Genomic DNA, 25,187 nt, shown 5'->3' with positions numbered 1-25,187 from the left:
GGCCACCCACACCCCTCAGGCAGGGACAGCCCAGCCCCCAAGATCCCTGGGGCTGCTTCTATCAGGGGGTTGCACCTGCTCCCCTGGGGAGAAGGGGGACCTGGGGGTCCCAGCCAGCAAGGGACTGTCCCCCACACTGCCTCCCACAGATCACAGACCACCCCAGCTCCTCTTCTCAATGGTTTATTTTTTACACATGCTAAAAGCCCCCCCAGAGGAGGGGACAGGGGATGGTGACAATGACAGAAGCGTGAGGAGGGGACAGTGCGAGGATGGGGAGCACTGTGCAGGGGGAGCCCCGGTTTCCTGCGGTGGGCTGCAGCCTGCAGTAAGACCCATCACCCCTGCAGTGTTGCACCTCCTGGGACAGGACAGGGACTTCCCTTGCTCAGGGGACAGCAGTCCCGTTCCCCCTGCCCTTAGTGTCCCCAGCAGCCAGCATCATCGCCATGGACAGGGAAAAGGAGGCTGCCTCAGGAAAAAGGGCATTTTTATGCCACCCCTTCACACAAGGGCCACCTCCACTCCAGGGGGCACAGGACTTGGTTGTGTTCCCCCCACGATGGCTCCCCAGCTTCACCCAGGGTCCTGGCTCAGGGGTGGGCGAGGGGTAGGGAAGGGCTGAGCCCCCCCTAGCCCCGCTCGCAGAGGATGGGGCAGCCCCAGCATGGCAGAGGTCAAGATGGGACCATGCCCACGTGCAAGAGCAGGGTGCCCGTCGCAGGCAGGGAGTCCCAGGACCCCAGAGCAGCTCAGGGCCCCGACTCCTTCTTCCGCTTCTGGAAGCGGCGGAATTTGCCCTGGATGGCGAGTGCAGCTTTCTCCGTCTCGGGCGCGCTCAGGTCAATGTCGATCTCTTCCTCCTCCTTCTTGGGGTCACCAGCTTTGGCTGAGGGGGGGGAGGGGGGGGGGGGACAGGACAGGGGCTGCCCTGGTTACAGCCTGGCATCCCCAGGCTCACCCCAGCATCCAGTGAGCACCCTGACCCCCCACTCACCCAGCACCCAGGGTGGCACCCTGCCACCCTGCCAAGGGACAGGGGAAGGACAGAGCAGGTCCCCGCATCCATCCAGGTGTCACACACACACCCCCCTCCACGGACACAGATTCCAGAGGCTCTGGGGACAGGAGCAGCTAGTGGGGTCCCAGCCACCGGGGATCCCTGGAGGGCATGGGACAGAGGTGACACCGGTGCCAGGGCATCCTGCGGGGTGCACCCCACCGGTGTCAGGGGTCCTCACCTTCCTGCTGCCTGCCGGGGGCCTCCGCCAGAGAGGGGGACTCATGGGGGCTGCGCTGTGGAGAGAAGGGGGTGCCCGGGGGTGACACGGGGTCCTTGGCAGCAAACCCGCACCACGGAGGATTACGGACTCCATTTTGCTGGGGACCCCCCACGGCCACCAGCGTCTCCCCCCGCCTCCAGGCCCCCCCCCCCCCCCGCCCCGGGCAGTTCCTCTCCTGGCCCGTTGCTAAAAAAAAAAAGGAAAAAGCCCTTTTCCTGCTCGGCACCGGCCCCTCACCTCGCTCATGGCCGCTCCGGTGCCGCCGCTCCCGGTGTGCGGTCCCCCGCGCGCGCCACCGCTTTTATAGGGGCGCAGCTGAGTGACGGCCACGGGAAGCCAATGGGGCGCGGGGGCGGGGCCGGGTGGGAACCCGCCCCCCCGCGTGTCACCCCACTCCCCGAGCCTTGACGCCCCGCAGAGCTGCACCCAAGGGGACAGGGGGGGCCATGGCTGCTGCCACCCCCTGAGGTGCTGTGGAGGGGGACATGCGGGGGGGCAACAGGAGCTGCCCAGGGTCCTGGGACCAGGTGTCACTGCAGTGGCTGGGGACAGGGACCTTCCTCCAGGGTCACCAATGGCGGGATGGCTGCCACCGTGGTCTCCCCACTGCTCAGACACCCCCCCAGCAGCCATGTGCATGTCCCCTGCCTGCCAGGCCCCATGTCTGTCTGTCCCCTGCCTGTCCCCTCCATGTCTGCCTGTCCCCTGTGCCCGCCATGCCCACACCTGCCTGTCCCCACTTGCCCCTCCCATGCTGCCTGTCCCCGCCTGCTGCAGCCTCGCTCAAGTTCAAGGTTCAAACTCCACAGGCTCTGGCCAGGCGGCGGTGGGGACGGGCAGGGGCCAGCTGGCCCCGCGCTCTGTGGCAGCCAGCACCGGGCACCAGCTACGCCAGCAGACACCAGGTCCCAGCACTGGCACCAAGGGGCACCGGTCACCTTCAGGGTGCCAGGTGGTGGCTCGGTGGTGGCCGAGGTGAGGGGCCACAACGGCAGGTGGGTGCATGAGGACAGCACGCTGTGGGGTGGGTGGGACACTGTGCTTTTGGGGGACGTGTAGGGGACGGGGCGCAGGAGCCGGTGCCGGGGGCAGCAGCTGCCCTGCGGGGCACAGTGCCAGGTGTTGCTCAAGCGGGAGCTGCACCGTGTGTACACACATGCGTGTGCACATGCTCACACCCCGCACACTCACCCTGGCCTGCAGGCTCCGTCCTTGCTGTGGTTGCCCTGCTCGGGTGCCATCACCCGCGTCCCTGGCCACATCGATGTCAAGCACCTCAGATGCGGACAGAAGCCCCTGCCCGCTGCTGGGACCCCAGGGCCCCGAGGGGGAGGACGCGGAGCCCAGGGAGGAGAAAGTCTGTGCCGTGTGCGGGGACCGTGCCACCGGGTATCACTTCCACGTCATGACGTGTGAGGGCTGCAAGGGCTTCTTCAGGTGGGGGCTGCCACCGCGGGGGGATCCACGGCTGCTCTGCAGCACCGGATGAGGGACGAGGTGGGATGAGGCTGAGGAAGGGGACAAGATGGGATGGGGCAGGACAGGATGGGGAGGGACAAGACGGGATGGGACGGGACAGGATGGGATGTGACAAGATGGACTGAAATGGGACACGACGGGCTGGGACAAATGGGCTGGGACAAGACACAGCAGGGTGGGATGGAACAAGATGGTCCCATGGACAGGGACTGGGTAGGACAAGACAGGACAACAGCTGCCACCCCATGCTCAGGCCACCTGGCTTCTCCAGGGCACAGTGGTGATGGGGTCCGGGGGGCTGGAGGTGGCCCCTGCCCTAGGACATCCTGTCCCCCAGCCCCTGCTGCCCACCCCCCGGGGACAGAGTGACAGTCCCTGTGGCCTCATGGCTGGGCCCATGTCCCTCCAGGCGCTCCATCAACAAGGGCATCCGCTTCACCTGCCCCTTCACCCAGAGCTGCCCCATCACCAAGGCGAAGCGGCGGCAGTGCCAGGCCTGCCGCCTCCAGAAGTGCCTCGATGTGGGCATGCGGAAGGACAGTGAGTGCGGTGGCGGGGACACAGGGGAGACCTGGGGAGGAGGAGGGGGACACGGAAGACTGGGTGGGAGGACAGGGTGAGGACATGGGGCAGAGGTGACCAGCCTAGGTGGAGTGGCAGGGGAGGACATGGGGGCAGAGGGGATGGGGCAGCCCAGGGGCAAGGGGACAGCAAGGGACAGAGGCTTAGAAGTGACAGCAGGGGGGCACAGGAGAGAGGGGACAAGGGGGACCACCTCGGGGAGAGTGGATCATGAGGTGCTGGCATCTCCGAGCACCCGGCGCCCCCTGCCACCAGTGACTCTGGTCGCTGGGCTGGGGGTGACGGTGGCGGTGGGGCGGCAGTGATCATGTCCGAGGAGGCTCTGCGGCGGCGGCGGGCACTGTGGGGCCAGCGGCGGCTGGCGCGGGAGCAGCCGGTGGGGCTGACGGCGGAGCAGCAGGAGCTCATCGGCATCCTCATCGCAGCCCACCAGCACACCTTCGACTCCAGCTTCTCCCAGTTCACACACTACTGGGTGAGTGGGGAGCCCCTGGAACCCGGCTGTCCCTGCAGGTGCCCCAGCACGGCGCTGACACCCTGGCTGCCTTCACCGCAGCCTGCTGTGCGACTCTACGTTCCCAGCCCGCAGCCACAGAGCCCACCGGAGCCAGGTGGCCCTGCTGCATGGCCACCGTCCCTGCAGCCAGACTGCCTGGACGACGAAGTGCTGCCTGATGTCTTCTCCATGCTGCCCCACTTTGCCGACCTCAGCACTTTCATGATCCAGCAAGTCATCAACTTTGCCAAGGAGATCCCAGCCTTCAGGTCTGCAAGGGGGAGCATGGGCAGGGGCCCCCCGCTGCCACCCTGGCCCTGATGCCTCCCCTCACCCCCGGCAGGAGCTTGCCCATCGATGACCAGATCTCGCTGCTGAAAGGGGCCACCCTGGACATCTGCCAGATCCAGTTCAACACTGTCTTCAACGCAGAGACCAATGCCTGGGAGTGCGGGCAGCACTGCTACACCATCCAGGACGGAGCCCTGGGTGAGGTGGAGCGCGGCAGCACCGGGGAGCAGGGGTAAGCCATGTCCCCATCCCAGCTCACCTGTCACCGCCACACTCCCCCCAGCCGGCTTTCAGCAGATCTACCTGGAGCCACTGCTCAAGTTCCACATTAGCCTGAAGAAGCTGCATCTGCACGAGGCAGAGTACGTCCTGCTCCAGGCCATGCTGCTCTTCTCACCAGGTAGGGACTGCGGGGGGCCGCAGCAGTGGGGCGTCCCCTTGGCCCTGCTGACAGGTACCCACTCACCCTGCGCCCCCAGACCACGCCGGCATCACCCAGCGGGACTTCATCGATCAGTTCCAGGAGAAGGTGGCCCTGACACTCAAGAGCTACATCGACCACCAGCACCCCATGCCTGAGGGCAGGTACGTGCAGGGGAGGGTGGGCACGGCCTCGGTCCCCTCTGGGTCTGAGCCAGGCATCCCGTCCCCGCCTCCCAGGTTTCTCTATGCAAAGCTGCTGCTGCTGCTGACTGAGCTGCAGACGCTGAAGGTGGAGAACACGCGGCAGATACTCCACATCCAGGACCTGTCCTCCATGACGCCGCTGCTCTCCGAAATCATCAGCTAGAGCCCGCAACATGTTCCAGCCCCCAGCTGTGGGCACCGCAGCTCAACAGCTATCACTGCACTTTACAGGGCAGAGTAAAGCTCCTTTATTTTTCCAGGCTCTGCAGATGCGTGCGCCCAGAGCCACCCCCTGCGCCGCTGGAGGGAAACCGAGGCAGAGCAGGGGTGGGAGCAGAGGGAAGCATGGTGCTGGGGCGAGGAGGGCGGCACAGGTGAGCGCCAGGGCCCATGGAGGCCCCCAGGCCCCAAGCAGCAGCTGCTCCTCAGCCCAAAGGTGCTAACACAAGCCACGTGCTGTCACACAGTGTCCCCCGGCCACAAGGGACCAGGTCTCCACACCATCGGCTCCCCTGACACCCTGGCACAAATGCAGGGCCCAGCTGGTGCCGCGCACAGCAGCTCCCTGAGCAGGACGGTGGCACGTGCCGCCCACCCCTGCGGTCCCTCAGCCCACAATGACGCTGAAGCCGCAGTGGAAACGGTTCTTCCAGTGGTTCAGGAAGGCACCCAGAGCCAGGGTGACGGGCAGGGGGGGCAGCTTCTTCTCCAGAACGCCCCCAACGCTCCAATTACTGTCCAGGAGCCCTGCGAGGGTGGACAGGATGAGGGCCTGGCCAGCGCTGGGGCTGCCAGGTGCCGGTACGGCTCCTCGCTCACCTCTGAAGACCATGTTGGCCTGTGGCAGGTTGAGCTGGTAGCCAAAGGCGAAGGTGGTATCCTGCAGCCGGGTGTTGGCCTCCAGCTCCACCCCAACCTGCACCTGGGGGGAGGAAAACCTGAGGCCCTGGGGCAGAGAGAGGGACACACAGGGGAGAGGGACACACAGGGGAGAGGGACACACAGGGGAGAGGGACACACAGGGGAGAGGGACACACAGGGGAGAGGGACACACAGGGGAGAGGGACACACAGGGGAGAGGGACACACAGGGGACACTCACCTGCTCGTTGGCTCGGTGGTAGTAGCTGGCATGGGCACCACCATACCCCACGTTCAGCGTTGCCACCCACTTTAGAGCTGGAAGAGAGAAGTAAAGCAGAGGGCGAGGGGAGCCGGGGCATCCCGCCGGGGCCAGCACGACAGGCAGGACCCCCAGGGCTGTGTCTGCAGCCCCCTCAAGCGCAGGGCGCCTGCATACCCGTGTATTTGCCCGCCAGCGTGAGGATGGCTCCCTCCTCCCCTGGCCGCCGGTGGTAAACCATCTCCCCACCCAGGACAAGGCGGGAGGTGATGCTCTGGAGGAAATGGGCCACCAGGATCACTGTGGGGACAGTACGGCCCTCAGCACACAGCCCCCCCGGGCCTGGCAGCCAGAGGGGGGAATACCCTGCTCACCAGACTCGCCAAGGAGATCGGGGTTGCCCAGCGTGAGGGTAGCGGTGCAGTCGTCCCCCCGGTACTCGCCGTCGAACTGCCACGTCACGAACTTGGTCTGGTGAGTCTGTGAAGGGACAGGCACCGCGGCAGGTACTGCCATCGCCCCTGCCGCCGGCTAGGGGTGCCAGAGACCCTCCAGCACCCACTACTGCGGGGTCATCTCCCACCCTGGCCCCACCTGGAAGACGGCTTTGGTGCGGATGCGCTCGGCCACAAGGTGCAGCACTTGGGCATTGAGGCTGCCGCTGTTGTCCATGTCCCCAATCAGCGTGGGGAAGGCCTGGGGACGAGGCAGGGCGTCAGCTGGGGAGACAGGAACCCCCTGCCTCCCGTGATCCTGACTTGAGCTGCAGGGTGGGGCCCCCTTGCCCTGAGATAACCCCCACCCACCCTCATGACACCCCCGTGCCACCTCACCCCCCATCTTGGGGCCATGCAGCCACCCTGAGGGCACCCCTCACTCCAGGGTGCAGGATCTCACCTCGGTGGGGCCGAGTTGGCGGTCCCCCACGAAAGTGGCATTGAAGTGGTAGCTGGAGGGGCCAAGGGTGCTCATGTGAACCGTGTGCGTCACCTGCGGGGACGGGATGTCAGGGAACCGGGGGGCAGCCGGGGGCGGGGGCAGCCGCTCCCCCCGCAGCACAGTCCTCCCCCCCCCGCAAGTCCCTGTGGTGCCCCTGACCTGGAAGTGGCTGCTCAGGGTCTTGGTGACGATCAGCTTCACCCCCTCCATTTGCTGCGGGAAAACCTCTGCGGGAAAGAGGGGCCTGAGCGGGGGCCCCGCCGCCAGCTCCCCGCTCCGCGGCCAGACCCCCCAGGCAGCCCCCCGCCCTGGGGCCAGCCTCCGCTACCAGCCCACCGCCCCGAAGGCCACCCACGCCCCTCCCCACCGGCACCGCCGTGCCCCCCCGCTGCCAGCCCGTCCACCCACGCCGCCAGGACCCCCCCACCGCCGCCGGGGCCACCCGAGGGCCTGGCCCCGCCACCCCCTGGGCGCCGCTGGCCTCCCAGCCCCACCTTTGCACTGCCGGTGCAGCTCATCGAAGCTGCCGGGGCTCCCGAGCGGCTCCCCTCGGCGCGGGGCCCGGGGCGCGGCGGGGCCCAGCGCGTTGCCCATGCCCGGCCCGGCTCTACGGCCGCCCGCGCCCCTCGTCGCCGCCGGGCGCCGCCATCGCGGGCGCGGGCACCGCCGCTGCCGGAAGCGGCTTCGCGAGGACGCGCCCGCCCGAGGCCGCCGCCGCCATTGCTGGGGCGGGCAGCACTCGCCGCCCATTGGCTGAGCCGGCGGGGCGGGGCCGCAGCCACCGAGCCCCCCCGGAGCCCCGGCCCCGCGCAGTGCTGTTCCGGTGCTGCCGCGTTCCGCCACGCAGGTGCAGCCCCGCGCCCACCCCGCCGCGTCCTGTGTGTCCCCCTCACCTTGTTTCCCCCCTCCCGTTCCGTTCCTGTGTCCTCTCTGTCCCTCCTCCCTGCACCCCTTCATGTCCCACATCCCCTCCTTGCGCCCCCAGACCCTGCTAGCTGCGCCTCAATTCCCCTCCATTTGCCTCCCGCGGCCCCTCCCTGTGCCCCCTCCCACACACATCCCGTCCCCCTGCTTGCTCTACATCCTCAGTCCTGCATCCCACTCCTTGCCCTCTGCCCTGTGTCCCTGGACCTTCCCTGTGTCCCCTGTCCCTGCTGCCGTCACCTGCAGCTTTCCTGGAAACAGCTGGTGTAGGCAGGGGCTCAGAGGGAAAGGGGCCCCAGTGGCCCCACGGGTGAGCCCAGGGAATGAAGAGCTTTTGTCCCTGGTGCCACACAGGTGCCCTTTGGCCGTGTGTGCCCAAACAGCGCCACAGCTGGCCCCTGGCTGGGCCCCGTGGTGGGGTGTCCCCAGGTTCCCCCCCCATGGGTGCTGCCACCAGGAGTCAGCAGGGACAGCCCCCCACTGCCCCATGCTGAGTCACACTGTCACGTTGGCAGCCAAGGGTCAGCGATAAGGCAGGTGACAACCTTTGCCCCACAGATGCTGGGGCAGGCTGGTGCGCAGCCCCCCAGGCCGCCCCCACCAAACCAGGACCCCAGAGTGGAGCAGCCACCTGAACCCACAGGACTGGGGCAGAGGGGTGGTGAGTGCTGCAGCTGGAGCATGAGGGGGCCTGAGGCTGGGGGCAGGTAGGACTGCTTTGGAGGTCCCGCTATGCTGTATGGGTACAGCATGTTGTGGGACTGCAATGTGCCACGGGGCTACCACTTGCCACAGGGCTCCAACATGCCACAGAGCAACCAAGTGCCATGGGACCACCACACACCACAGGGACATCAGCCAAGCCCCCATGGTGGCAGCCCCAGCTCCCATGTCTCCCCCGCAGCCAAAACCCCTGGGCCATTGTCACCCACTATCCATGTCCTGCCCAGGGGGACAGGGCCCCAGGGTGCAGGGCCACCCTTGGTGAGGACAAGGAGGGGCTGCCCCCTGCAGTGACCCTTACCCCCACTGTGTTTACCCAGGCTGTGGCAGGGGCCGGCACGGCCTCCCTGGCCCAGGGGCGGGAGCTGGCCTGGGGAATATAAGCAGTCCCCGAGAGGGCACCCCCACAGTCCTGTGAGGTGAGTGTTATCTGGCACCCAGCGCCTGGGCAGGACAAGGCTGTGGGGCTGGAATGGGGCAGGGTGGATAATGCCGTGGGGTGGGATGGGACAGGAGTGGGGCAGGGTGATGCCAGTGGGGCTGGGACAGGCCCATGGCCATAGGGTGGGGATACTGGAGCTGTGGGGCAGGGATGGGGCAGTGCTGCAGGGCAGGAGGGGGACCGAGGTTCCATGGGGTGGGATGGGGCACGATGGGGATGCTGCAGCAGCAGCAGGGGGGTGGGAAGCTGCTGCAGGGCAGAAGGGGATGGTAGAGCCATGGGACACGCCAGCCACCGCTGATCCAGCCCCACAGGACCCCCAGCCCTGCCGAGATGAAGGTGCTGGTGGCCGCCCTGGTGCTGCTCTGCGCCTGCCACCTCCAGGCCGCTCTGGTGAGGCGCGAGACTCCGGATGAGGAGGCTGTCCCTGCGGCCATCGATGACTTCTTCAGCCGCTATTTCCTGTCTCTCTCCAGCTTCATGACCAAAGACCTGCCGCAGAAGCTGCAGGCAGAGGAGCTGCACAGCCAGGCTGAGTATGGGGGGCAGCAGTGGGCATGGGGCCTCCCCTCAGCTGCCCCTTGGCACCCCCCTTCATGGCCTGTCTCTCCACCAGGGCCTACCTGGACCGGGCTAACAAGCAGCTGGCCCCACTGGCCCAGAAGCTGCAGAGCAACGTCCTCAGCCTCTTCTTACCACTGCTGGACCTGGGCAAGGGTGAGGGGCAGCCCTGAGCCCTGCCACGGCAACCCCCATACCCCTGTGACAATAAAGTCTTGGAGCTGCCGCTGCCGTGTCCTTGGTGCTGGGGGGAAAGCCCAGGGGAGGGAGGGAGGGAGGGAGGGAAGGAGGAGGTGCGGGAGCGGCTGAGACCCCCACAAACTCAGTGCTGCTAGCACTACAGGTAAAGACGCCAAAGCAGCTTCGCGCCCCGGGCGTGCCCCTAATAAAGATGGCGGCGCCAACCTGCTACACCGCCCTTGTCGCCGCGCGTCGCGCCCCCCAAGCAAGATGGCGGCGCGGGGCCAGCGCTTTCGCTGTCGTCACTTCCGCCCCGAGCCAAGATGGGCCGCTTCCGGCGGCGGGGGAGATGGCGGAGGAGGCGGCGCGGCGGGCGGTGGCGGAGCTGCCGCTGTTGCGGACGTCGGCGGGACCGCGGGACCGGGAGGGCTGGGCGCCGCGCCTGAAGGAGGAGTACCGCGCCCTCATCCAGGTGTGCCGGGCCAAGCCCCGCCGGTCAGGCTCCCCCGGTGTGTCCCCCGGGTTCCCACCCCCCCACCCCCCCCCGGCTTCTCCCCCGGTTCCCTCCGCTCACCCCCGCTCGCCCCCCAGTACGTAGAGAACAACAAGCGCGCCGACAACGACTGGTTCCGTCTAGAGTCCAACGCCGAGGGCACCCGGTGGGTTGAACGGGGCCGGTAGGGTGGGGCACGGACCGGGCCTCCCGCCGCCCCCGGGCCGCCTCAGTGTGCGGAGGAGGTCCCCGGGACTGAGGGGGGCGGGGGCCGCTCCCGCGTGTGTTGCAGGGTGGTTCGGGAAATGCTGGTACGTCCATGAGCTGCTCAAGTATGAGTTTGCCATCGAGTTTGATGTGAGTGGGGTAGGGGTCAGGGGGCCGCGGGGCCGGGGGGCTTGAGGGGCCGCTGACCCCCGTCTGCCCACCCCAGATCCCCGGTGACCTACCCCTCCACCGCCCCCGAGATTGCCATCCCCGAGCTGGACGGGAAGACAGCCAAGATGTACAGGTGGGTGAAGGGCGCTGCCGCCCCGAGGAGGGCCGGGGGGGGAGCTGACAGCTGCCTCCTCCCTGCAGGGGCGGCAAGATCTGCCTCAGCGACCACTTCAAGCCCCTCTGGGCTAGGAACGTCCCCCAAATTCGGTTTGGCCCATCTGATGGCGCTGGGGGTGAGTCGCGGGGGGGGGGGGTGTCCCCGTTTGGGGGGGTGGTCCCTGTGGGGCTGCTCACCCTCTTTCCCCACAGCTGGGCCCGTGGCTGGCTGTGGAGATCCCCGACCTCGTCGCCAAAGGCATCATCCAGCACAAGGAGAAGTGAGCGGTGGCTGGAGGGGAGCGCTGGTGCGGTGCAGCACCGCGCCCGCCCCCCACCCCCACCCCAGCTGCGCCCACTGCCCCCCCTGCCACTTCGCTGCTGCTCCTCAATAAACTCTTCAGTTCCAGCCTTGCCCTTGCCTGCTGCTCTGGGGGTCCTAGCGGGGGTACCCCCAGACCTCGGGGGTCCAGCCGCCCAGCGCGACCCTACAGTAACACTTCACCGGAACACGGGGTGCGGCGGCTCCTTTAAGAGCGGCGGGGGACGCCGCGCGGTCTCCATAGCGACGCGGTGGCGCGGGGCGGGGGGCGTGGCGCTGCGGCGGCGCAGGCGCAGTGCGGCGCGCGATGCTGCCGGGGGCGGGGCGAAGGGCGGGAGGCGCAAAGATGGCGGCGGGTGCTGCGGGAGTTGTTGCCATGGCGGCCCGCGGGAGGTAACAGTGGCGGCGGGCGGTGGCCCCCGCGGGGGTGGGGGGGCAGCGGGGGGATGGGGGGGGGGGGCAGGTAGGGGAGGGGCTCTGCGGGGCTGGGGCGAGGGGCGGGCAGCAAGGCCGAGAGGGGGGGGGATCGCCCGCCCGCCGCCCCCCCCGCCCCCCCCCCCCCCCCCCCCTTCCCCCGCAGTGCCCCCCGGTACCGCGCAGGGGGTGGGACGCGGGGCTCTGCAGCGCGGTGCCCGGGGATGGAGGGGAGGGCGAGGGGCAGAGGCCGGGCGGGGCGGGGGGCTTTCGCCACTGTCGCGGCTGGCCCCGCGGAGCCCTTCGCGCAGGCTGGGGGCTCCCGCCGTGCCGCAGCCCCCGCGGCCGCACCGCGGACCCTCCCGCCGGGTCCACCCGCTGGAGCCGGGCTGGCGGGTGCTCAGCGGCTCGGAGCTCCCCCGGGGGCCACTCCAGCCCTTCTCCGGGTGCAGCCGCCGCGGCCCAGCCCCTCCCCGGCCGGCGCTGGGAACCGGCGGGCCCTGCGCAGGGCCTGCGCCCCCCCCCCCCCAGCCCGCGACGGTGCCAGGTGCCCCTGCGGAGCAGGAGCCGGGGAGTGGCTGCCCGGCCGCTCCGAGCGGGATCTCGGCAGAACGCGGAGCAGGAAGGCAGGAGGGCCCCGATCCCGGTGGTGCCAGGCACCTCTGCGACTCACCCGCCAGCACAGCGCTTGCCTCCCGTCGGTGCCGCGGCAGCTGTATGAGGGGGGGCTGTGGGGTCTCGCCGGGACCGTGTGCCACCCCCTGGTCCCGTCCGGTGACCTGGAGCATCTCTCCTTGTGCCGCAGGGCCCCTGCCGACGGGACTCTCCGGCCGGCCGCTGGCCACGGCGGGCTGTGAGCAGTGCTGGCGGGAGGAGGCGCGGCAAGAGAGGTGGGTGCATGCCCCGGTGCCCCTGCACACCGGCTTGATGCCGTGGGTATCAGCCCATCCCTCTCCCTGCAGGGCTCCCCCTCTTGGCTGTCCCCACGATGCCCCAAGCCTCGGAGCACCGCATCGGCCGGGCCAGGGACCATGCTGTCATCACCTCACAGCCCAAGGCTGCCACGAAGCTGCCCAGCGGGCACCGGGCCCTGAGCCAGGAGCGCCATGCTGCCTCCCTGGCCTCTGCCACCGCTGCCAACGGGCTCTCCCCGGCACCCAAGCTTCGCCTCCTGCCACCCCGGCCTGGCTCGCTGGACGACCGCGGCAAGAAGTTGGAGCTGGACCGGGGTCGGGCCTCAAAACGGGGGGAGGCTGTCCGCAGCTCGGCATGCCGGCGGGGGCCCATGAAGGCAGACCATGCGGTGCGTGTGCCTGGTTCTCCCCAGGCAGGTGCTGTGCTGGGCAGCGCCTCCTTCTCCCTGCCTGCTGGGGCCTCGCTGGCGGGGCGCGAAGCAGAACGCCGGCGAAGCAACCTGGCCCGCTCAAAATCCATCAGCATCGGGGACCTGAGCCAGGGTGGTGGTGGTGGTGGTGGTGGCCGTGCTGAGGACGTGGCGGCAGTGCTGAGCCGGCTGGTGCTGAGGGACTGTAGCCATCAGCTGAGTGCTGGCTCGCTGGCTCTCAAGAGGAGCTCCTCTCTCCGGAGGGTCAACGTCTCTTCAGGGCTGGATGGGAAGCCGGCCACCCCGCTGCTGTCTGTCCGGCCTGAGGGCTGCCCAAGGACTCGTACTGCCCCCGACCCCCCGTACGCCCACAGCCCCAACGTTCCAGCACCCGGCAGCCCCGCCCTGGGCAGAGTCCCGGCACCCGGCAGGACCGAGGAGAAGGCGGCAGCCGTAAGAGCCTCACGATTTGTCCCACCAGCAGGACATGCCCTGGCCCTCATGTTGCTCCTGGTTGCAGGGCAGCAGCTTCGCTTCTGTCGGGGTCGGTGATAGCACTGGGGTGGGATGGTGGTGCCAGTCTCACCTCTCCCTGCTCCATTCCTCCTGGGGGAACCCCAGCTGCAAAAGGGTGGAGTTGCCTTGGCTCCAGGGGTGCTGGCCAGTACAGTGCCTGTTTCCACATCCACCTTCGCCCCACGGAGTAGCTGGGCCCTGGCCTCCACTCGTCTTGAGCCACGTGTCAGGATTAGGTACCTTGAAATCCCGGGGCTGGCCTGTGCTGGTGGGGGACGGTGACATGGCTTGGTCCCCAAGGCGCATTCCCCACCAGTGGCACAGGGCTGCCCCTTGGCCCTGCTGAGCCACCTTGCTCCCTGCACCGCTCTTCTGCACCTTGTCGGCATGGTGCAGAGCAGGTGGGTGTGTTTGCCTCTGCTCCCAGTTCTCTGGATGCCCACTGTCCCCAAGGTGGCTCTCCTGCTAATTAATCCCCCCGAGATGAGCCTCCAGCAAGGCCCAGAATAGCCAGGGGAAATCGGATCAGCTAATGAGCTGTGGCTTAGGGAGGTGGAGGGGGCCCAGCAATGCTGGTGCCGCAGTCCGTCCTGGCACCCAGGCGGTGCCAGAGCCATGCCAGGGCTGCAGGGAGCCATGCTGGTGGAGCTGCCACGCAAGTTGCACCGCACCTTGCTCACCAAGCGGGAGCTGCAGGGCCATGGCACCGACATCTCCGAGTCGGTGATACACACGGCTGTCATGGGGCTGCTGCTCGTCCGTGGTGAGGTGAAGCCTCTGTGGCCGGGGGGGGGCTGGCCAGCTGTAAGAAGCTGAGGGGCGGCTGGAGGTATCTGCTCCGTGGGGACAGGTCTCACTCCTGTCCCTTCGTGTCCCCACAGACCCACCACACCTTGCTGCTGGGCTCGGGCCACGTCGGCCTCAGGAACCTGGGCAACACGGTAAGCACCCGCGTCCCCCCAAGCCCCCCTGTCCCACGGTCCTGGGGTGTGCAGGGGACCACAGGCTTGCAGCAGCTGTAGCGAAGCGGTTCCCTCCCACCAGGGCTGTTGTGTCCCTGGAGATCCCCCAGCCCCTCGGTGGTCCCTGTGGCACAGCAGAGCACACGCAGCAGTGCAGAGGATGGTGGGGGGACATGCTGAGGCCCAGCGGCCCCCCCTCCAAGGTGTCACTGCATCCCTGCTGCTCTCTCGGCAGTGCTTCATGAACGCCGTGCTGCAGTGCCTGAGCAGCACCAAGCCTCTGCGGGACTACTGCCTGCGCCGGGACTTCCAACAGGAGCAGCCTCCTGGCTCCCGTGCCCCCCAGGAGCTCACCGAAGGTGGGATGGGGACTTCTCACACCTACACCCACCCCCCGTCCCGTGTCTTACGCAAACCCTGCTGGTACTGACACCCCGTGCGTCCCCGTCCCCGCAGCCTTCGCTGATGTGATCGCTGCCCTCTGGCACCCTGACTCCTCTGAGGCTGTCAACCCCGGGCGTTTCAAGGCTGTCTTTCAGAAATACGTCCCCTCCTTCACCGGATACAGGTGAGGCTTCACCCTCTGCCCTGGGGCACCCCTGGCAACTGGGGGGCTGGAGGCAGTGGTGGGCACGATGGCTCTTTCCCCCTGCAGTCAGCAGGATGCACAGGAGTTCCTCAAGTTCTTCATGGATCGGCTGCATGTGGAGATCAACCGCAAGGGTCGCAGAACCCCCAGCATCCTCTCAGACACCCGGCGGACCCCCGCGTTGGAGGACCCTGAGATGTTGAGGTGAGGGGCAGAGGGGTCCCCAGGGGTCCTGGGTGGGTGGCCACAGTATGCAGCCCAACCCGCCACCTCTCCCTGCAGCGACGACGAACGCGCCAATCAGATGTGGAAGCGATACCTGGAGAGGGAGGACAGTAAGATTGTGGGTGAGCACCGCTGGGCAGGGGTGACACCTTCCCCAGACCCCCAAAACCCTCCAGGTTTCCCTCTCTGCCCAGCCTCACACCCTACCTCACCCCCAGACCTCTTTGTGGGGCAACTGAAGAGCTGCCTCAAGTGCCAGGCTTGCGGCTACCGCTCCACCACCTTTGAGGTCTTCTGCGATCTCTCCCTGCCCATCCCAAAGGTAGGGACAGGGCAGAGCCCCCCGGCCCCCCCAGCTGCTCCCTGGTCCCCGCCACCTGACTCTCTCCCTCTGCAGAAAAGCTTTGCTGGGGGGAAGGTCTCACTCCATGACTGCTTCAGCCTCTTCACCAAGGAGGAGGAGCTGGACTCGGAGAATGCCCCGGTAAGAGGCTGCAGCCGGTGGCTCGGCACCCCTGGCTCGGCACCGCCAGCCCCCTCTCACTGGTGCCGTGCTGCCGGCAGGTCTGCGACAAGTGCCGGCAGCGGACGCGGAGCACGAAGAAGCTGACCATCCAGCGCTTCCCCCGCATCTTGGTGCTTCGTATCCTTTACGGACCAGAGGGTGGGGAGCCTGGGACCCCCGGAGCTGCTGATGCTTGGGGGGGAGGGGGGGGGGGGCATTGACCAGAGGGGGCTGCTGTCCTTCCAGCCACCTGGGGCCACATTTCCCTTGACGGTACCCAGACCTGAACCGGTTCTCCACCACCCGCTACTCCATCAAGAAGTGCTCCGTCTTCGTGGACTTCCCGCTGCAGCAGCTCAACCTGCGGGAGTTTGCCAGCGAGAAGGCAGGTGAGGTGTGGCGGGGGGCTGTGGTGGGGGGCTGCGGTGGGGGGGCAGCGCTGAGCCCAGCCTCCTGCTGCAGGCAGCCCTGTCTACAGTCTCTACGCCCTCTGCAACCACTCGGGCAGTGTCCACTATGGCCACTACACCGCCTTCTGCCGGGACCCGGCTGGCTGGCGTGTCTACAATGACTCCCGGTAGGTGACCCCCACCACACCACCCCCACACCACCCCCTCGCCTGGGCCCTGTGCCCCCCTGCCCAGCTGGGGTGGGCACAGGCTGAGGGTGCCGCCGCAGCGTCTCACCCATCAGTGAGAACCAGGTGCCGTCCAGCGAGGGCTACGTCCTCTTCTACGAGCTGGAGGAGCCCCCCGGCAGGAGGCCCTGAGCCCCCTCGGACCTTGAAGTGCGGGGCTGCCCCCTCCCTGGGCCAGGGCTGCGGCCCCCGAGCCCCCGGGGTGGCATGAAGACAGAGGGCGGGGGTGGCTGCTGCCCCGGGCGTGGCTTTTGTGAATAAATTTATTAAAAAAAAAGCTAAAAAGGTGAAGGTCGGAGGTGTGAAGGGTTGGCCCTGGCCAGGGCCCGGTGCTCTGCTGGGGGGGGGTGGGTGAGGGAGGGGCGGGGCTGAAACAGGGGGCGGGACTATGGAGTAAGGGGCGGGGTAATACTTTTTGGGGCGGGGCTAGTGGCAGAAGGGGTGGGCTCACTGCTGGCCGTTCTGCGACGCCCCTTGGCCCGGCCCGGCCGCCGTAGCAGGGCGGCGGGCGGGCCCCGCGCCTGTCCGTCAGGGGACAGCGTAGTGCCATTGGCGCGCCGTCGCGCTGTCCCCGCCCTCTTCCTTATTATCGGCGAGAAGGGGCGAGGCTTGCCGTGCCCGGGGGTCGGCTCGGCCCAGCTCAGCTCCCTCATGCCGCCCACAGTGGCCGTCGTGGGGGGCGGCATCAGCGGCCTGGCCGCCTGCTACCACTTGGCCCGCGGCGCCCGCCCGCCCAAGGTGAGCGCGGGGCCGGCAGTCCCCCGGGGGGGCCGGGACCCCGGCCGCGGTGTCCCCGTGGTGACCGTGGCGTCCCCCAGGTGCTGCTGCTAGAGGCCGGCGCCCGCCTAGGGGGGTGGCTGCAAAGCACCCGCACCGCCGACGGGGCCGTGTTCGAGCACGGGCCCCGGGGCATCCGCCCCGGGGGCGTGGTGGGCACCGACACCCTGCACATGGTAGGGGGAGCTGAGGGTTCCTGGCGCGTGGTTCGGGGTGCCAAGGGGGTTCCAGGGTGCTGGGGTCTGGTGGGGGGTGTTTGAGCGAGGTGCTGGAGTCAGGGGTCCCTGAGTGCCTCCTGGGGGCTGGAGTGTCCCTGGGTTGGTCTAGGGTGATGGAGTCTGGGGGTGGGGGGGCTTGGTGGCTCCTGGGGTCTGTGGGATTTCCCTGGGTGGTTGGGGGTGTCTGGGAGCACGAGGGCACAGGGTTCCCAGGGTGCAGTGGTCCAGGGGTGGCCCTGGCGTAGGGTGCTGGGGGACAGGCGTCCCTGGGTGCTGGGGTCTGTAGGTGGTCCCTGGGTGGGTGCAAGGGTCTGGGGGTTCCTGCCTGGGTGCTGGGGCCTGGCTGAGGGCACCCTGGGGCAGGTCCTGTGCCCTCTGCCGTGCTCGTCCCTGCCACGTCCCTGCAGGTCTCTGAGCTCGGCCTGGAGGGTGACGTCCTGCCTGTCCCTGGAGACCACCCGGCTTCTAGGAACCGATTCCTCTACACCGGCGGAGCCCTGCACAAACTGCCCTCAGGCCTGCAGTAGGTGCCTGCCCCAGTGCCACCCCGGTGCCACCTGTGTGTGGGCCACCCTCCCCTGAGCCCTCGGTGTCTACAGGGGCCTGCTGTGGCCAGTGCCCCCCTTCTCGCGGGCACTACTCTGGAGCGGGGTGCGGGACCTGCTGGCACCAGCCGGGACGGAGCCTGATGAGAGCGTGTACGCCTTTGTTCATCGCCGCTTCGGCCAGGAGGTGGGTGTCTGCACAGAGTGATAGCCTTATCGGGGCCTGGCAGGGGCCAGGCGGGGACCAGCCTCATCCTGCCATGTCCCCACAGGTGGCCGACATTGCTGTGGACAGCCTGTGCCGGGGTGTGTTTGCTGGGGACTGCCGAGCACTGAGCATCCGCTCCTGTTTCCCCACGCTTTTCAAGGCCGAGCGGCACCGGCGATCTGTCCTGCTGGGGCTGGCGCTGGGCTCCAGTGAGCGCCGGACTTGGGGGACACAAGGTGGGGACGCCCTGGTGCCACCTCTATGACACGAGGGGACACCAGCATTGTCATCTGCAGGGAAGGAGCGTGGGGCTGAGTCAAGGCTGAGCCAGCGGGCGCGGGCCGAGCACTGGAGCCAGTGGTCACTGCGGGGTGGGATGGAGAGCCTGGCCGAGGCGCTGGCGGCCTTCCTGCGCCCACGTGGGGTTGAGCTGCACTGCCATGCACCCCTGCGCCGCCTGCGCTGGCACCCCAGTGGCCACTGGCAGGTAGGGCCCTGGTGTGGGTGGGGTGGCAGGACACTTGGGTCCCCTTCACAGTGCCTCCCCCTGGCACACTGCTTTCCTCACTCCCACAGCTCATCCTGGCAGACAGCACCGTGACAGCTGACCATGTGGTCAGTGCCCTCCCGGCCGCAGGTAGGTGTGCCCTGGGTTGCACCAGGGCAGGGAGGATGGTGGCATCCCCCCCGTGATGTCCCCTCTCCTCTCAGCCCTGGCAGAGGTGCTGCCAGCCGAGGCTGAGCCACTGGCACAGGAGCTGCGGCGCATCCCAGCTGTGTCTGTGGCTGTGGTGAACCTGCAGTACGAGGGCATCACATTGCCTGTCACGGTAAGAGCAGCACCCACAGGTGTGCCCCAACATGTACGGGTGACCCCAGCACCCACGGGTCACCCCATCCCACTCCCACTGCTGCTTCTGCCCAGGGCTTTGGGCACTTGGTGCCCTCCTCCGAGGATGCCTCCCTTCTGGGTATCGTCTACGACTCGGTGGCCTTCCCCCAGCACAACGGCACAGGAGCCACCTCGGTGCGGCTGACGGTGAGTGGCTGGGGATGAATGTTGTGGGGGACAGGGATGATCCAGAGCCCGGGGGGGCTCATGATGCTGCTGGTGCCATGTAGGTGATGCTGGGAGGTGCCTGGTTCAGACAGAGCTTTGGGGATCCGGCGGCGGTGGCGCCAGCGCTGCTGCTGCAGCGGGCACAGGCAGCAGTGCGGGAGCAGCTGGGCCTGGAGCCAGCCCCGACCCGCTCCATTGTTAAGGTGCACCAGGTGGGTGATGGCACTGGGGGGGCTGGTGTTGGGGTGGGCTCCAGGGGCTCCCACTGGGCTCACCAGCTGCTCTGCCCCCCAGGCCTGCATTCCCCAGTACACACTGGGCCACTGGCAGCGCATAGGTAAGAGGAAGCTGGGGCACTGGGGGTCCTCCCCTGGACCCCACAGAGGCACCCACCACCCATCCCCATCCCTGCAGAGCGCATCGGCCGCTTCCTGGCAGAGCAGCAGCTGCCCCTCAGCCTCATTGGGGCCTCCTACACTGGCGTCTCGGTCAACGACTGCATTGCCAGTGCCAAAGCAGCTGTTGGGCGTCTGCTGGGGCAGCTGCACTGACCCCCAGCATCCCTGGGTCCCCTCTGGCGCCAGGCAGTCCCATGGCCATAGGACAAAGTGGTTTCTTTTTTATTGAAAAACCCTTATAAAGGTCCAGGGAGCAGCTCATAAATAGAATAAATAACCGTGTGCTGGCAGCACAGCCTGTGACCATCTTTGGGCACCCATGGCCCTCAGGGAGATGGGGCCAGGCAAGCCCCTGGTTCACCCCAGCTCTGCCTGCAACCCTTCCTGGGGGGTGCCCCCCAGCACCAGGCACCAGCCCCATGGCCAGCAGCTCCCTATGTGATTGGCACTAGGGCTCACTCCCCTGAGTCTCTCCAGCAAGGCCACAGCACGACCAGCCTGGTTGCAGCTCCTCCACCCTGTGCACCCTGGTGCTGGGTCACAGCAAGCAAGAGTCCATGTGGGGTCCACAGTAGCCAGTGGCTAGTGGGCACCCTGCAGCAGGCTCTGGTTGTCCCCATGGGCAGGCAGGGTCTCCTCCTGTGCCACAGCCATGCCTGCACTGCCCCCCAGGTGTGCATCACCCTCCCCAGCAGCCTCGGGGCTGTGCTGGGTGATCCCTGGTGCCGGTGGGGAGCTGGTGCCACCCTGGGTGCCATTACCTGCCAGTGGCTGCTGCAGGGTGGCTGTGGGCAGCTGGGGGGACACGGATATCTCCTTGCCCCCCCACCCTGCAGCATCCCGGGGCAGCTTGCGCAGCATCTCTTCCCGGAAAAGGCTGGTGCTGCTGCGGTACCTCTGTCCCTCGTGGCCCGGTACTGGCCCCCTGCGGCCCCTCCCAGCACGAGGGTCCATCCCAATGTCCACTGTGAGGTTGGTGTAGAGCGGGTGGAGGTGCTTGGCCAGCAGTACATAGGTGAGGGAGTTCATCCCATCCTGTGTCCACATCCGCTGTGTGCGGATCAGCAGGTCGAACCTGGAAGGTACAAGGGAAGGGGAATGTCACGGCCAAGCTGCCCGTGGGACCCCCACGCCCCCTGCCAGCCCCCTGACCTGTGGGGGTTCTCCTCGTTGCCTTTGTCACTCTTGTGCTTCACCATCTTGTAGTGGCCGATGGAGATGGGCGGGCGGGCAATCTTCATGCCAGCCAGGCGCACCCTGCAGACAAGCCACCACGTCACCCAAGGGTGCCAGGGCACAGGGACACTGCCTGTGTCCCCGCTGGTGGGGCAGCTTGTCCTGCACAGTGATGCCATCCCAGGGCCCAGCGAGTGGCCAGTGCCTCCCAGCAGGGGACAAACATGGGGAAGGGTAAGACTGGCAGATCCCTGCGCTGTCCTACCTGGTGGCGATGTCATCGTCCTCACCGCCCCAGCCCCAGTATTCGTTGGGGAAACCATTGATCTTCATGTACTGGTCAGGGGTGAGAGCTGAGACCCCCCCGAAGTACTGGGGGTACGGCAGGCTGCAAGAGAGGGGGCAGATACTGAGCCAGGGCCAGGGCCATCCCCTCGCTCCTGGCTCGCCCCCAGCTGTGATCACCCACCTGTACCCAAATTTATTCATGGCAATGGAGACATGCTTGGGGTTCCAGGGATCGCAGGTGTAGAGGTTATGGTCGTTCTCAGGGATGAGGTCGACATCATGGAGGAACAGGCAGTCCCACTCCTCATCCTTCAGCGCCTCCTTCACCCCCACGTTCAGCAGCTTGGCACGGTTGAAGGTGGAGTTGCCTGCCTGCGGGGAGAGGGGGCTGGCAGCTGTGACCCTCGGCACAAGCCCAGCACAGGCCCCAACACACGGTAAAGCCCCTGGCACCCACCGGACTCACCTGGTGCACGACGTAGATGCCGTACTGCAGCTGCTGGCGCTGCAGGAAGGGGTGCAGGTAGTAGAGGAGGTGGCCCAGGTGGGTCTCGCGGTTGCGGTGGGGGATGATGACGGCGGTGCGGGACCGGGGCTCACAGGTGGCAGGTTGGTACCGGCCGCCCTCCCGCACCGCCGGGTTCTTCATCTGGATCTGCTCCAGCGTGGGCACCCGGCTGAAGCTCACAGTCAGTGGCCCGACTGCACGGGGGAAGGCAGGAGGCTGGCGTGGGGCGGTGGGGGCGGCGCCCGCCGCAGGGGTGCGCGGGTCCCCGGGGCCGCTCGCCACCGCCCCAGCCCGGTCCAGCCGGTCGGTCCGGGCTGGGAGCCGCGGAACCGGTTCCTTCCCCGGGGGCACTGCCGTTCCGTGCCCCGCCGCCCCCCCCGGCGCGCCGCCCCCGGCCGCTGTGGCTGCCCCACCGCGGCGGGTGACTCACCGAGCAGAGGCGAGCGCTGGGGGCAGAAGGGCAGGGGCTGCGCGGGGTCGGGGCGGGCGGGCTGGCGCGGCAGCAGCCGGCTCAGGTTGGCGTACACGTCCTGGGTGCGCGAGTAGTCGAAGACGGGCCCGGCGGCGCGGCCGAAGAGGGAGGTGAGGTTGCGGAACCCGCCCAGGGAGAAGTAGGCGACGAAGGCGAACTGGCAGCCGACGAGCAGCGCCAGGGTGCAGGGCCGCTCCAGCAGCCGCCGCAGCATGGCGGGGCCCGGCCCGGCGGGGGCCCGGATCGTCGCGGGCCCGGATCACCGCGGGCGGCTGGGGGCGCCGGGCCGCATCGCGGGCGCAGCGGGATCGGGGTCACGGTCGGGCCCGGTGCCCTGCCGGACCCTCCGGTACCTGCGGGCGGCGGGAGAGCCTCAGCCCCGCCCGGCCGCCGCCGCCATCTTGGAACAGAGAGAGCGAGCGGGCGGGGCGTAGGGGGCGGAGCCCCGGACGTAGTGGGTGTTAAAGGGGCCGCTCGGGAGCGGGTGCCTGCCCCGAGCAGCGCCTGCAGCGGGTGGGGGCGGGGGCAGGGGCAGGGTCTCCTCCCGGTCAGATCGGGCCGGGGTGGGGGCACCGGGGCTCCTGGGGCAGGCTGGGGGTGCCAAGGGGAGACGCGGTCGCAGGTGCCTGGAGGGGAGCGAGTGGGGGCCCGGCGGGGTGCCGAGGCGCTCAGAGGGTGCTCAGGCGGGGGGCGGGGTCCCGGGTGGGAATACGGAGTGACGGGCGGCAGGACCCGGGGGAGCCCAACCCTCCGGAAGCGGGCGGGGCCTCAATATGGACACACCCCGCAAGGGGCGTGCCCAAGGCAAGCTCCGCCCGCGCTCCGTCGCCGCGGCAACTGCACACGCCATCGGGCCCCCCCCTCCCCCCCCTTTTTCCGCGTGTTGTCCCGCCCCTATTGCAACGTCACCGCGGGGTCGCGCTCCGATTGGGAGCAGCTCCGCGCCACTTCCGGCGGGGGCGCCATGGCGGCGGTGGGCGCCGCGGGCGGGAGGCGTGCGGCGCCCTCTGCCCGCTGCTCAGCTACTTCGGTGCGGGCTACGCCGACTACGCCGTGCTGGCGCACGTCCTGCCGCAGACCGCCCTGCGCGGCAGGTGCCGCCGGGCCCCGGAGGAGCGGGCGGGGGGGGACCCGAGGGGTCTCCCGGGAGTGTGGAAGGTGTTGGGCCGGGGGAGGGTTCTCGTCCTGGTCGGGCCCCCGTGGTGCCGCCCTGACCCGCGCCCCCACCTCCCCGCGTCCTGGTGCCCGTTCCACGCTGCCGCCTTCAACCTCATCGTGCTTCTGCTGCTGGCCTGCCGCGCGCGCCGGCCTCGCCGACCCTGGTGAGCGCCCCCCCGCCACCGGGTGTCCCCCGCGGCACCGGCCGACTGCCATGGCGGGGAGCGGGTGCCCAGCCCCTGCCCGGGGGCAGCTGGGCTGTGGCGGCCCGGTGAGGTGGGGTCTCACGTGTCACCCCCTGCCCCGTCCGTCCCCAGGTGTGGTTCCCCTCCCCAACACCACCGTCGACTTCTCTGTCCTGCACAGTGGGGCGAAAGCCTGAGCGAGTGAGACCAGGGCGCTGAGGGGGTGGCCAGGGGACCCGGTGGGGTGAGATGGGGGTGAGGGGCTGCGTTGTGACTGCTGGGAGCAGCCCTGGTAGCTGGTCCCTGCTGAGTGCCGTCCCAGCAGAGCCAGGAGGACTGGACAGTGTGCAATTGCTGCGAGGCATACCGCCCGCCCCGTGCCCACCACTGCCCCTGGTAGGCACCTCTGGTATGGCCCCACACTGCAAGTCCAAGGGGCTCTGCCATGGGTCATTTCCGTCCCTGGGCACTGGAGTGTGCTCTGAGATGGGACCAGGGACAGTAAGACCCCTGTCACCCATCTGTCCACCCATAGGATCAACAACTGCATCAGGGAGTTAAACCAGAAATACTTCATCCAGTTCCTCTTCTACACTGGTGAGTGGTCACATGGAGGTCCCTGTTCCCCATGGGGCAGCCCCACTCCTGGGTCCCTGGCCAGGCTCTGGGGCTGTTGGGGTGCCCAGCCCCATGGCAATAGGCAGCTCCAGGGGATGCAGTGTGTGTAGGGGGGATGCTCACTATCTGCCAGCTCACTGCTTGTTCTGTGCCAGGGCTCGCCAGTCTCTACGCCACAGGGCTGGTGCTGGCTGCCTGGCTGGGACCGGCAGGCAGGAGTCCAGCAGGGATGGCGGCAGGAGGAGACATGGCAAGCAACCACGTCCGAACGTAAGTAGGGTTAGCACGGGGGTCCTGTCTCTCTCCTGTGTAGAGGAACTTGCGTTGAGAGGGGAGGGCCTGGGTGGTAGCACCGTGGTGGGACCCTGGGCCTGCCTTGGGAGCAGTGGGAACGGGCTCTGGGCTGCCCCACGTTGGCCCCAGCCAATGGTCTTACTCTCACCCGTGGCCACCCTCCCAGAGCTCACTGCATCGTCCTGCTGCTGGAGTCTCTCCTCTTTGGGGCTTTCGTCGCTGCTGTGTTTTATGACTAGGTTAGTGGGGCAGCGGCATGGGGCACTGGGGCAAGTGGGGGTGGCAGCATGTTGACGGTGATGTCCCTGTCACCCCAGGTTATGTTGATCATCATGGATGAGACTCCCCTGGAGCAGATCTGTAACCAGGGACTGAAGGAGACAAACCAGGAGGAGCTGTGCCCCCCAAAACCCAAACTGGTGCTGCTGCAGGAGGTGTTCGGGCAGGGTGCGTGGGGCTGGGAAGGCCTGTCGGGCCAGGTATCCCAGCATGGCTCATGCTTCTCCCCTTCCCTCCGGCCAGGCTTTGTGCTCTGCTGGCTCTTCCCCTGGAGCCGCAGCCCCCCGCTGGGCACAGACCTTGGGTACAGCCCGCTGCCCATCCCCTACTCTGACCTCCCCGCGCCCAGCACGTGGGAGGATGCTGGAAACATGCTGACAGTGGCTTCACACCGGGATCCAGAGCCGTGATGGCGTTTCAGCACCTCGGTGCCTGGCAGTGAGCCCTCTGCCATCCCTCCGGGGGTGAATCTTGCCCCCAGAGCCTGGGCACCCACCTGGCAGCACTGATCCAGTGCAGCAGTGGGGTCCTGGGGCTCCCTGGCAGAGCGGATGCCTAGCCCCACCATCCCTGGGGTGCAGAGGTGTGGGATTTTCTACCCCAGGATGTCTAGGGGCAGGCTGACAGCATGGCAGGACGCTGCCTTACCCACGGCTCCAGCTGCCGCCTCAAGAGACAGGTACAGAGCTGCAGCTGCCCCAAGAGGCTGCATGCAGCAGCACCCAATAAAGTCCCATTCTGGGCAAGGCTGGTGGTCCCCTGTTCTTGGGGAGCGGGGGTGCTGCTAGTAGCACCCTGTGGGGGAAAGATGCTGGGAGCAGTAAGGGAGGGTC

At 68.1% G+C, this 25,187-nt stretch overlaps 9 protein-coding genes across 18 annotated transcripts; 6 read left to right on the top strand and 3 right to left on the bottom strand.

The window, feature by feature from the left end:
- Positions 1-167: 167 nt before the first annotated feature.
- PCP4L1 (Purkinje cell protein 4 like 1) lies at positions 168-1,598 on the bottom strand. Its single transcript, XM_056322139.1, has 3 exons — positions 1,521-1,598; positions 1,242-1,296; positions 168-889 (listed from the first exon to the last, which is right to left on the bottom strand). Exons 1-3 carry the CDS (start codon positions 1,527-1,529, stop codon positions 753-755), a joined length of 201 nt encoding a protein of 66 aa, XP_056178114.1. The 5' UTR covers positions 1,530-1,598; the 3' UTR covers positions 168-752.
- Positions 1,599-2,174: 576 nt separating this feature from the next.
- On the top strand, positions 2,175-5,015 carry NR1I3 (nuclear receptor subfamily 1 group I member 3). Of its 4 annotated transcripts, none has more exons than XM_056322096.1 (9): positions 2,175-2,258; positions 2,487-2,720; positions 3,172-3,302; positions 3,647-3,819; positions 3,901-4,109; positions 4,184-4,329; positions 4,415-4,531; positions 4,611-4,716; positions 4,792-5,015. In XM_056322096.1, exons 2-9 carry the CDS (start codon positions 2,548-2,550, stop codon positions 4,919-4,921), a joined length of 1,185 nt encoding a protein of 394 aa, XP_056178071.1. In that variant the 5' UTR covers positions 2,175-2,258; positions 2,487-2,547; the 3' UTR covers positions 4,922-5,015. The 4 variants fall into 4 exon arrangements, with proteins under 4 accessions (XP_056178071.1, XP_056178072.1, XP_056178073.1 ...); XM_056322097.1 differs by having other exon boundaries at positions 2,195-2,278; positions 2,487-2,672; XM_056322098.1 differs by having other exon boundaries at positions 2,195-2,278; positions 3,770-3,819.
- TOMM40L (translocase of outer mitochondrial membrane 40 like) lies at positions 4,991-7,584 on the bottom strand. 2 transcript variants are annotated; one of them, XM_056322092.1, is made up of 9 exons: positions 7,314-7,584; positions 6,979-7,046; positions 6,778-6,870; positions 6,475-6,576; positions 6,255-6,360; positions 6,058-6,180; positions 5,860-5,936; positions 5,578-5,680; positions 4,991-5,505 (listed from the first exon to the last, which is right to left on the bottom strand). In XM_056322092.1, exons 1-9 carry the CDS (start codon positions 7,567-7,569, stop codon positions 5,366-5,368), a joined length of 1,068 nt encoding a protein of 355 aa, XP_056178067.1. In that variant the 5' UTR covers positions 7,570-7,584; the 3' UTR covers positions 4,991-5,365. The 2 variants fall into 2 exon arrangements, with proteins under 2 accessions (XP_056178067.1, XP_056178068.1); XM_056322093.1 differs by lacking the exon at positions 6,058-6,180.
- A 1,613-nt stretch (positions 7,585-9,197) lies between these two features.
- Positions 9,198-9,695, top strand: LOC130141284 (apolipoprotein A-II-like). The gene is made up of 2 exons (XM_056322133.1): positions 9,198-9,444; positions 9,525-9,695. Exons 1-2 carry the CDS (start codon positions 9,242-9,244, stop codon positions 9,640-9,642), a joined length of 321 nt encoding a protein of 106 aa, XP_056178108.1. The 5' UTR covers positions 9,198-9,241; the 3' UTR covers positions 9,643-9,695.
- A 252-nt stretch (positions 9,696-9,947) lies between these two features.
- On the top strand, positions 9,948-11,085 carry UFC1 (ubiquitin-fold modifier conjugating enzyme 1). Its single transcript, XM_056322143.1, is given in 7 exon segments — positions 9,948-10,121; positions 10,241-10,331; positions 10,435-10,501; positions 10,579-10,653; positions 10,722-10,776; positions 10,778-10,813; positions 10,890-11,085. Coding segments are annotated over 7 exon segments (519 nt in total). The 5' UTR covers positions 9,948-9,998; the 3' UTR covers positions 10,962-11,085.
- A 209-nt stretch (positions 11,086-11,294) lies between these two features.
- USP21 (ubiquitin specific peptidase 21) lies at positions 11,295-16,445 on the top strand. 5 transcript variants are annotated; one of them, XM_056322061.1, is made up of 13 exons: positions 11,295-11,391; positions 12,218-13,189; positions 14,134-14,193; positions 14,450-14,573; positions 14,671-14,782; positions 14,870-15,007; positions 15,086-15,150; positions 15,247-15,350; positions 15,426-15,512; positions 15,593-15,671; positions 15,815-15,922; positions 16,000-16,110; positions 16,227-16,445. In XM_056322061.1, exons 2-13 carry the CDS (start codon positions 12,401-12,403, stop codon positions 16,379-16,381), a joined length of 1,932 nt encoding a protein of 643 aa, XP_056178036.1. In that variant the 5' UTR covers positions 11,295-11,391; positions 12,218-12,400; the 3' UTR covers positions 16,382-16,445. The 5 variants fall into 5 exon arrangements, with proteins under 5 accessions (XP_056178036.1, XP_056178034.1, XP_056178038.1 ...); XM_056322059.1 differs by having other exon boundaries at positions 16,212-16,444; XM_056322063.1 differs by having other exon boundaries at positions 15,996-16,110; positions 16,227-16,438.
- Positions 16,446-16,752: 307 nt separating this feature from the next.
- Positions 16,753-19,666, top strand: PPOX (protoporphyrinogen oxidase). 2 transcript variants are annotated; one of them, XM_056322083.1, is made up of 12 exons: positions 16,753-16,908; positions 16,989-17,123; positions 17,573-17,688; positions 17,765-17,897; positions 17,983-18,127; positions 18,215-18,405; positions 18,495-18,555; positions 18,630-18,748; positions 18,844-18,957; positions 19,041-19,190; positions 19,273-19,315; positions 19,393-19,666. In XM_056322083.1, exons 1-12 carry the CDS (start codon positions 16,822-16,824, stop codon positions 19,527-19,529), a joined length of 1,431 nt encoding a protein of 476 aa, XP_056178058.1. In that variant the 5' UTR covers positions 16,753-16,821; the 3' UTR covers positions 19,530-19,666. The 2 variants fall into 2 exon arrangements, with proteins under 2 accessions (XP_056178058.1, XP_056178057.1); XM_056322082.1 differs by having other exon boundaries at positions 19,273-19,666.
- On the bottom strand, positions 19,576-22,244 carry B4GALT3 (beta-1,4-galactosyltransferase 3). Its single transcript, XM_056322085.1, has 6 exons — positions 21,779-22,244; positions 21,307-21,542; positions 21,022-21,212; positions 20,818-20,940; positions 20,529-20,633; positions 19,576-20,451 (listed from the first exon to the last, which is right to left on the bottom strand). Exons 1-6 carry the CDS (start codon positions 22,032-22,034, stop codon positions 19,959-19,961), a joined length of 1,404 nt encoding a protein of 467 aa, XP_056178060.1. The 5' UTR covers positions 22,035-22,244; the 3' UTR covers positions 19,576-19,958.
- Positions 22,033-25,162, top strand: LOC130141600 (collagen alpha-2(I) chain-like). The gene is given in 10 exon segments (XM_056322627.1): positions 22,033-22,169; positions 22,288-23,115; positions 23,117-23,142; positions 23,296-23,343; positions 23,475-23,559; positions 23,699-23,760; positions 23,937-24,051; positions 24,242-24,314; positions 24,393-24,522; positions 24,598-25,162. Coding segments are annotated over 10 exon segments (1,671 nt in total). The 3' UTR covers positions 24,765-25,162.
- Positions 25,163-25,187: the final 25 nt, after the last annotated feature.

The sequence above is a fragment of the Falco biarmicus genome, chromosome 19, assembly GCF_023638135.1.
Source record: "Falco biarmicus isolate bFalBia1 chromosome 19, bFalBia1.pri, whole genome shotgun sequence".
Taxonomy (NCBI): Eukaryota; Metazoa; Chordata; class Aves; order Falconiformes; family Falconidae; genus Falco; species Falco biarmicus.
This window is presented reverse-complemented; position numbering and strand designations above follow the sequence as displayed.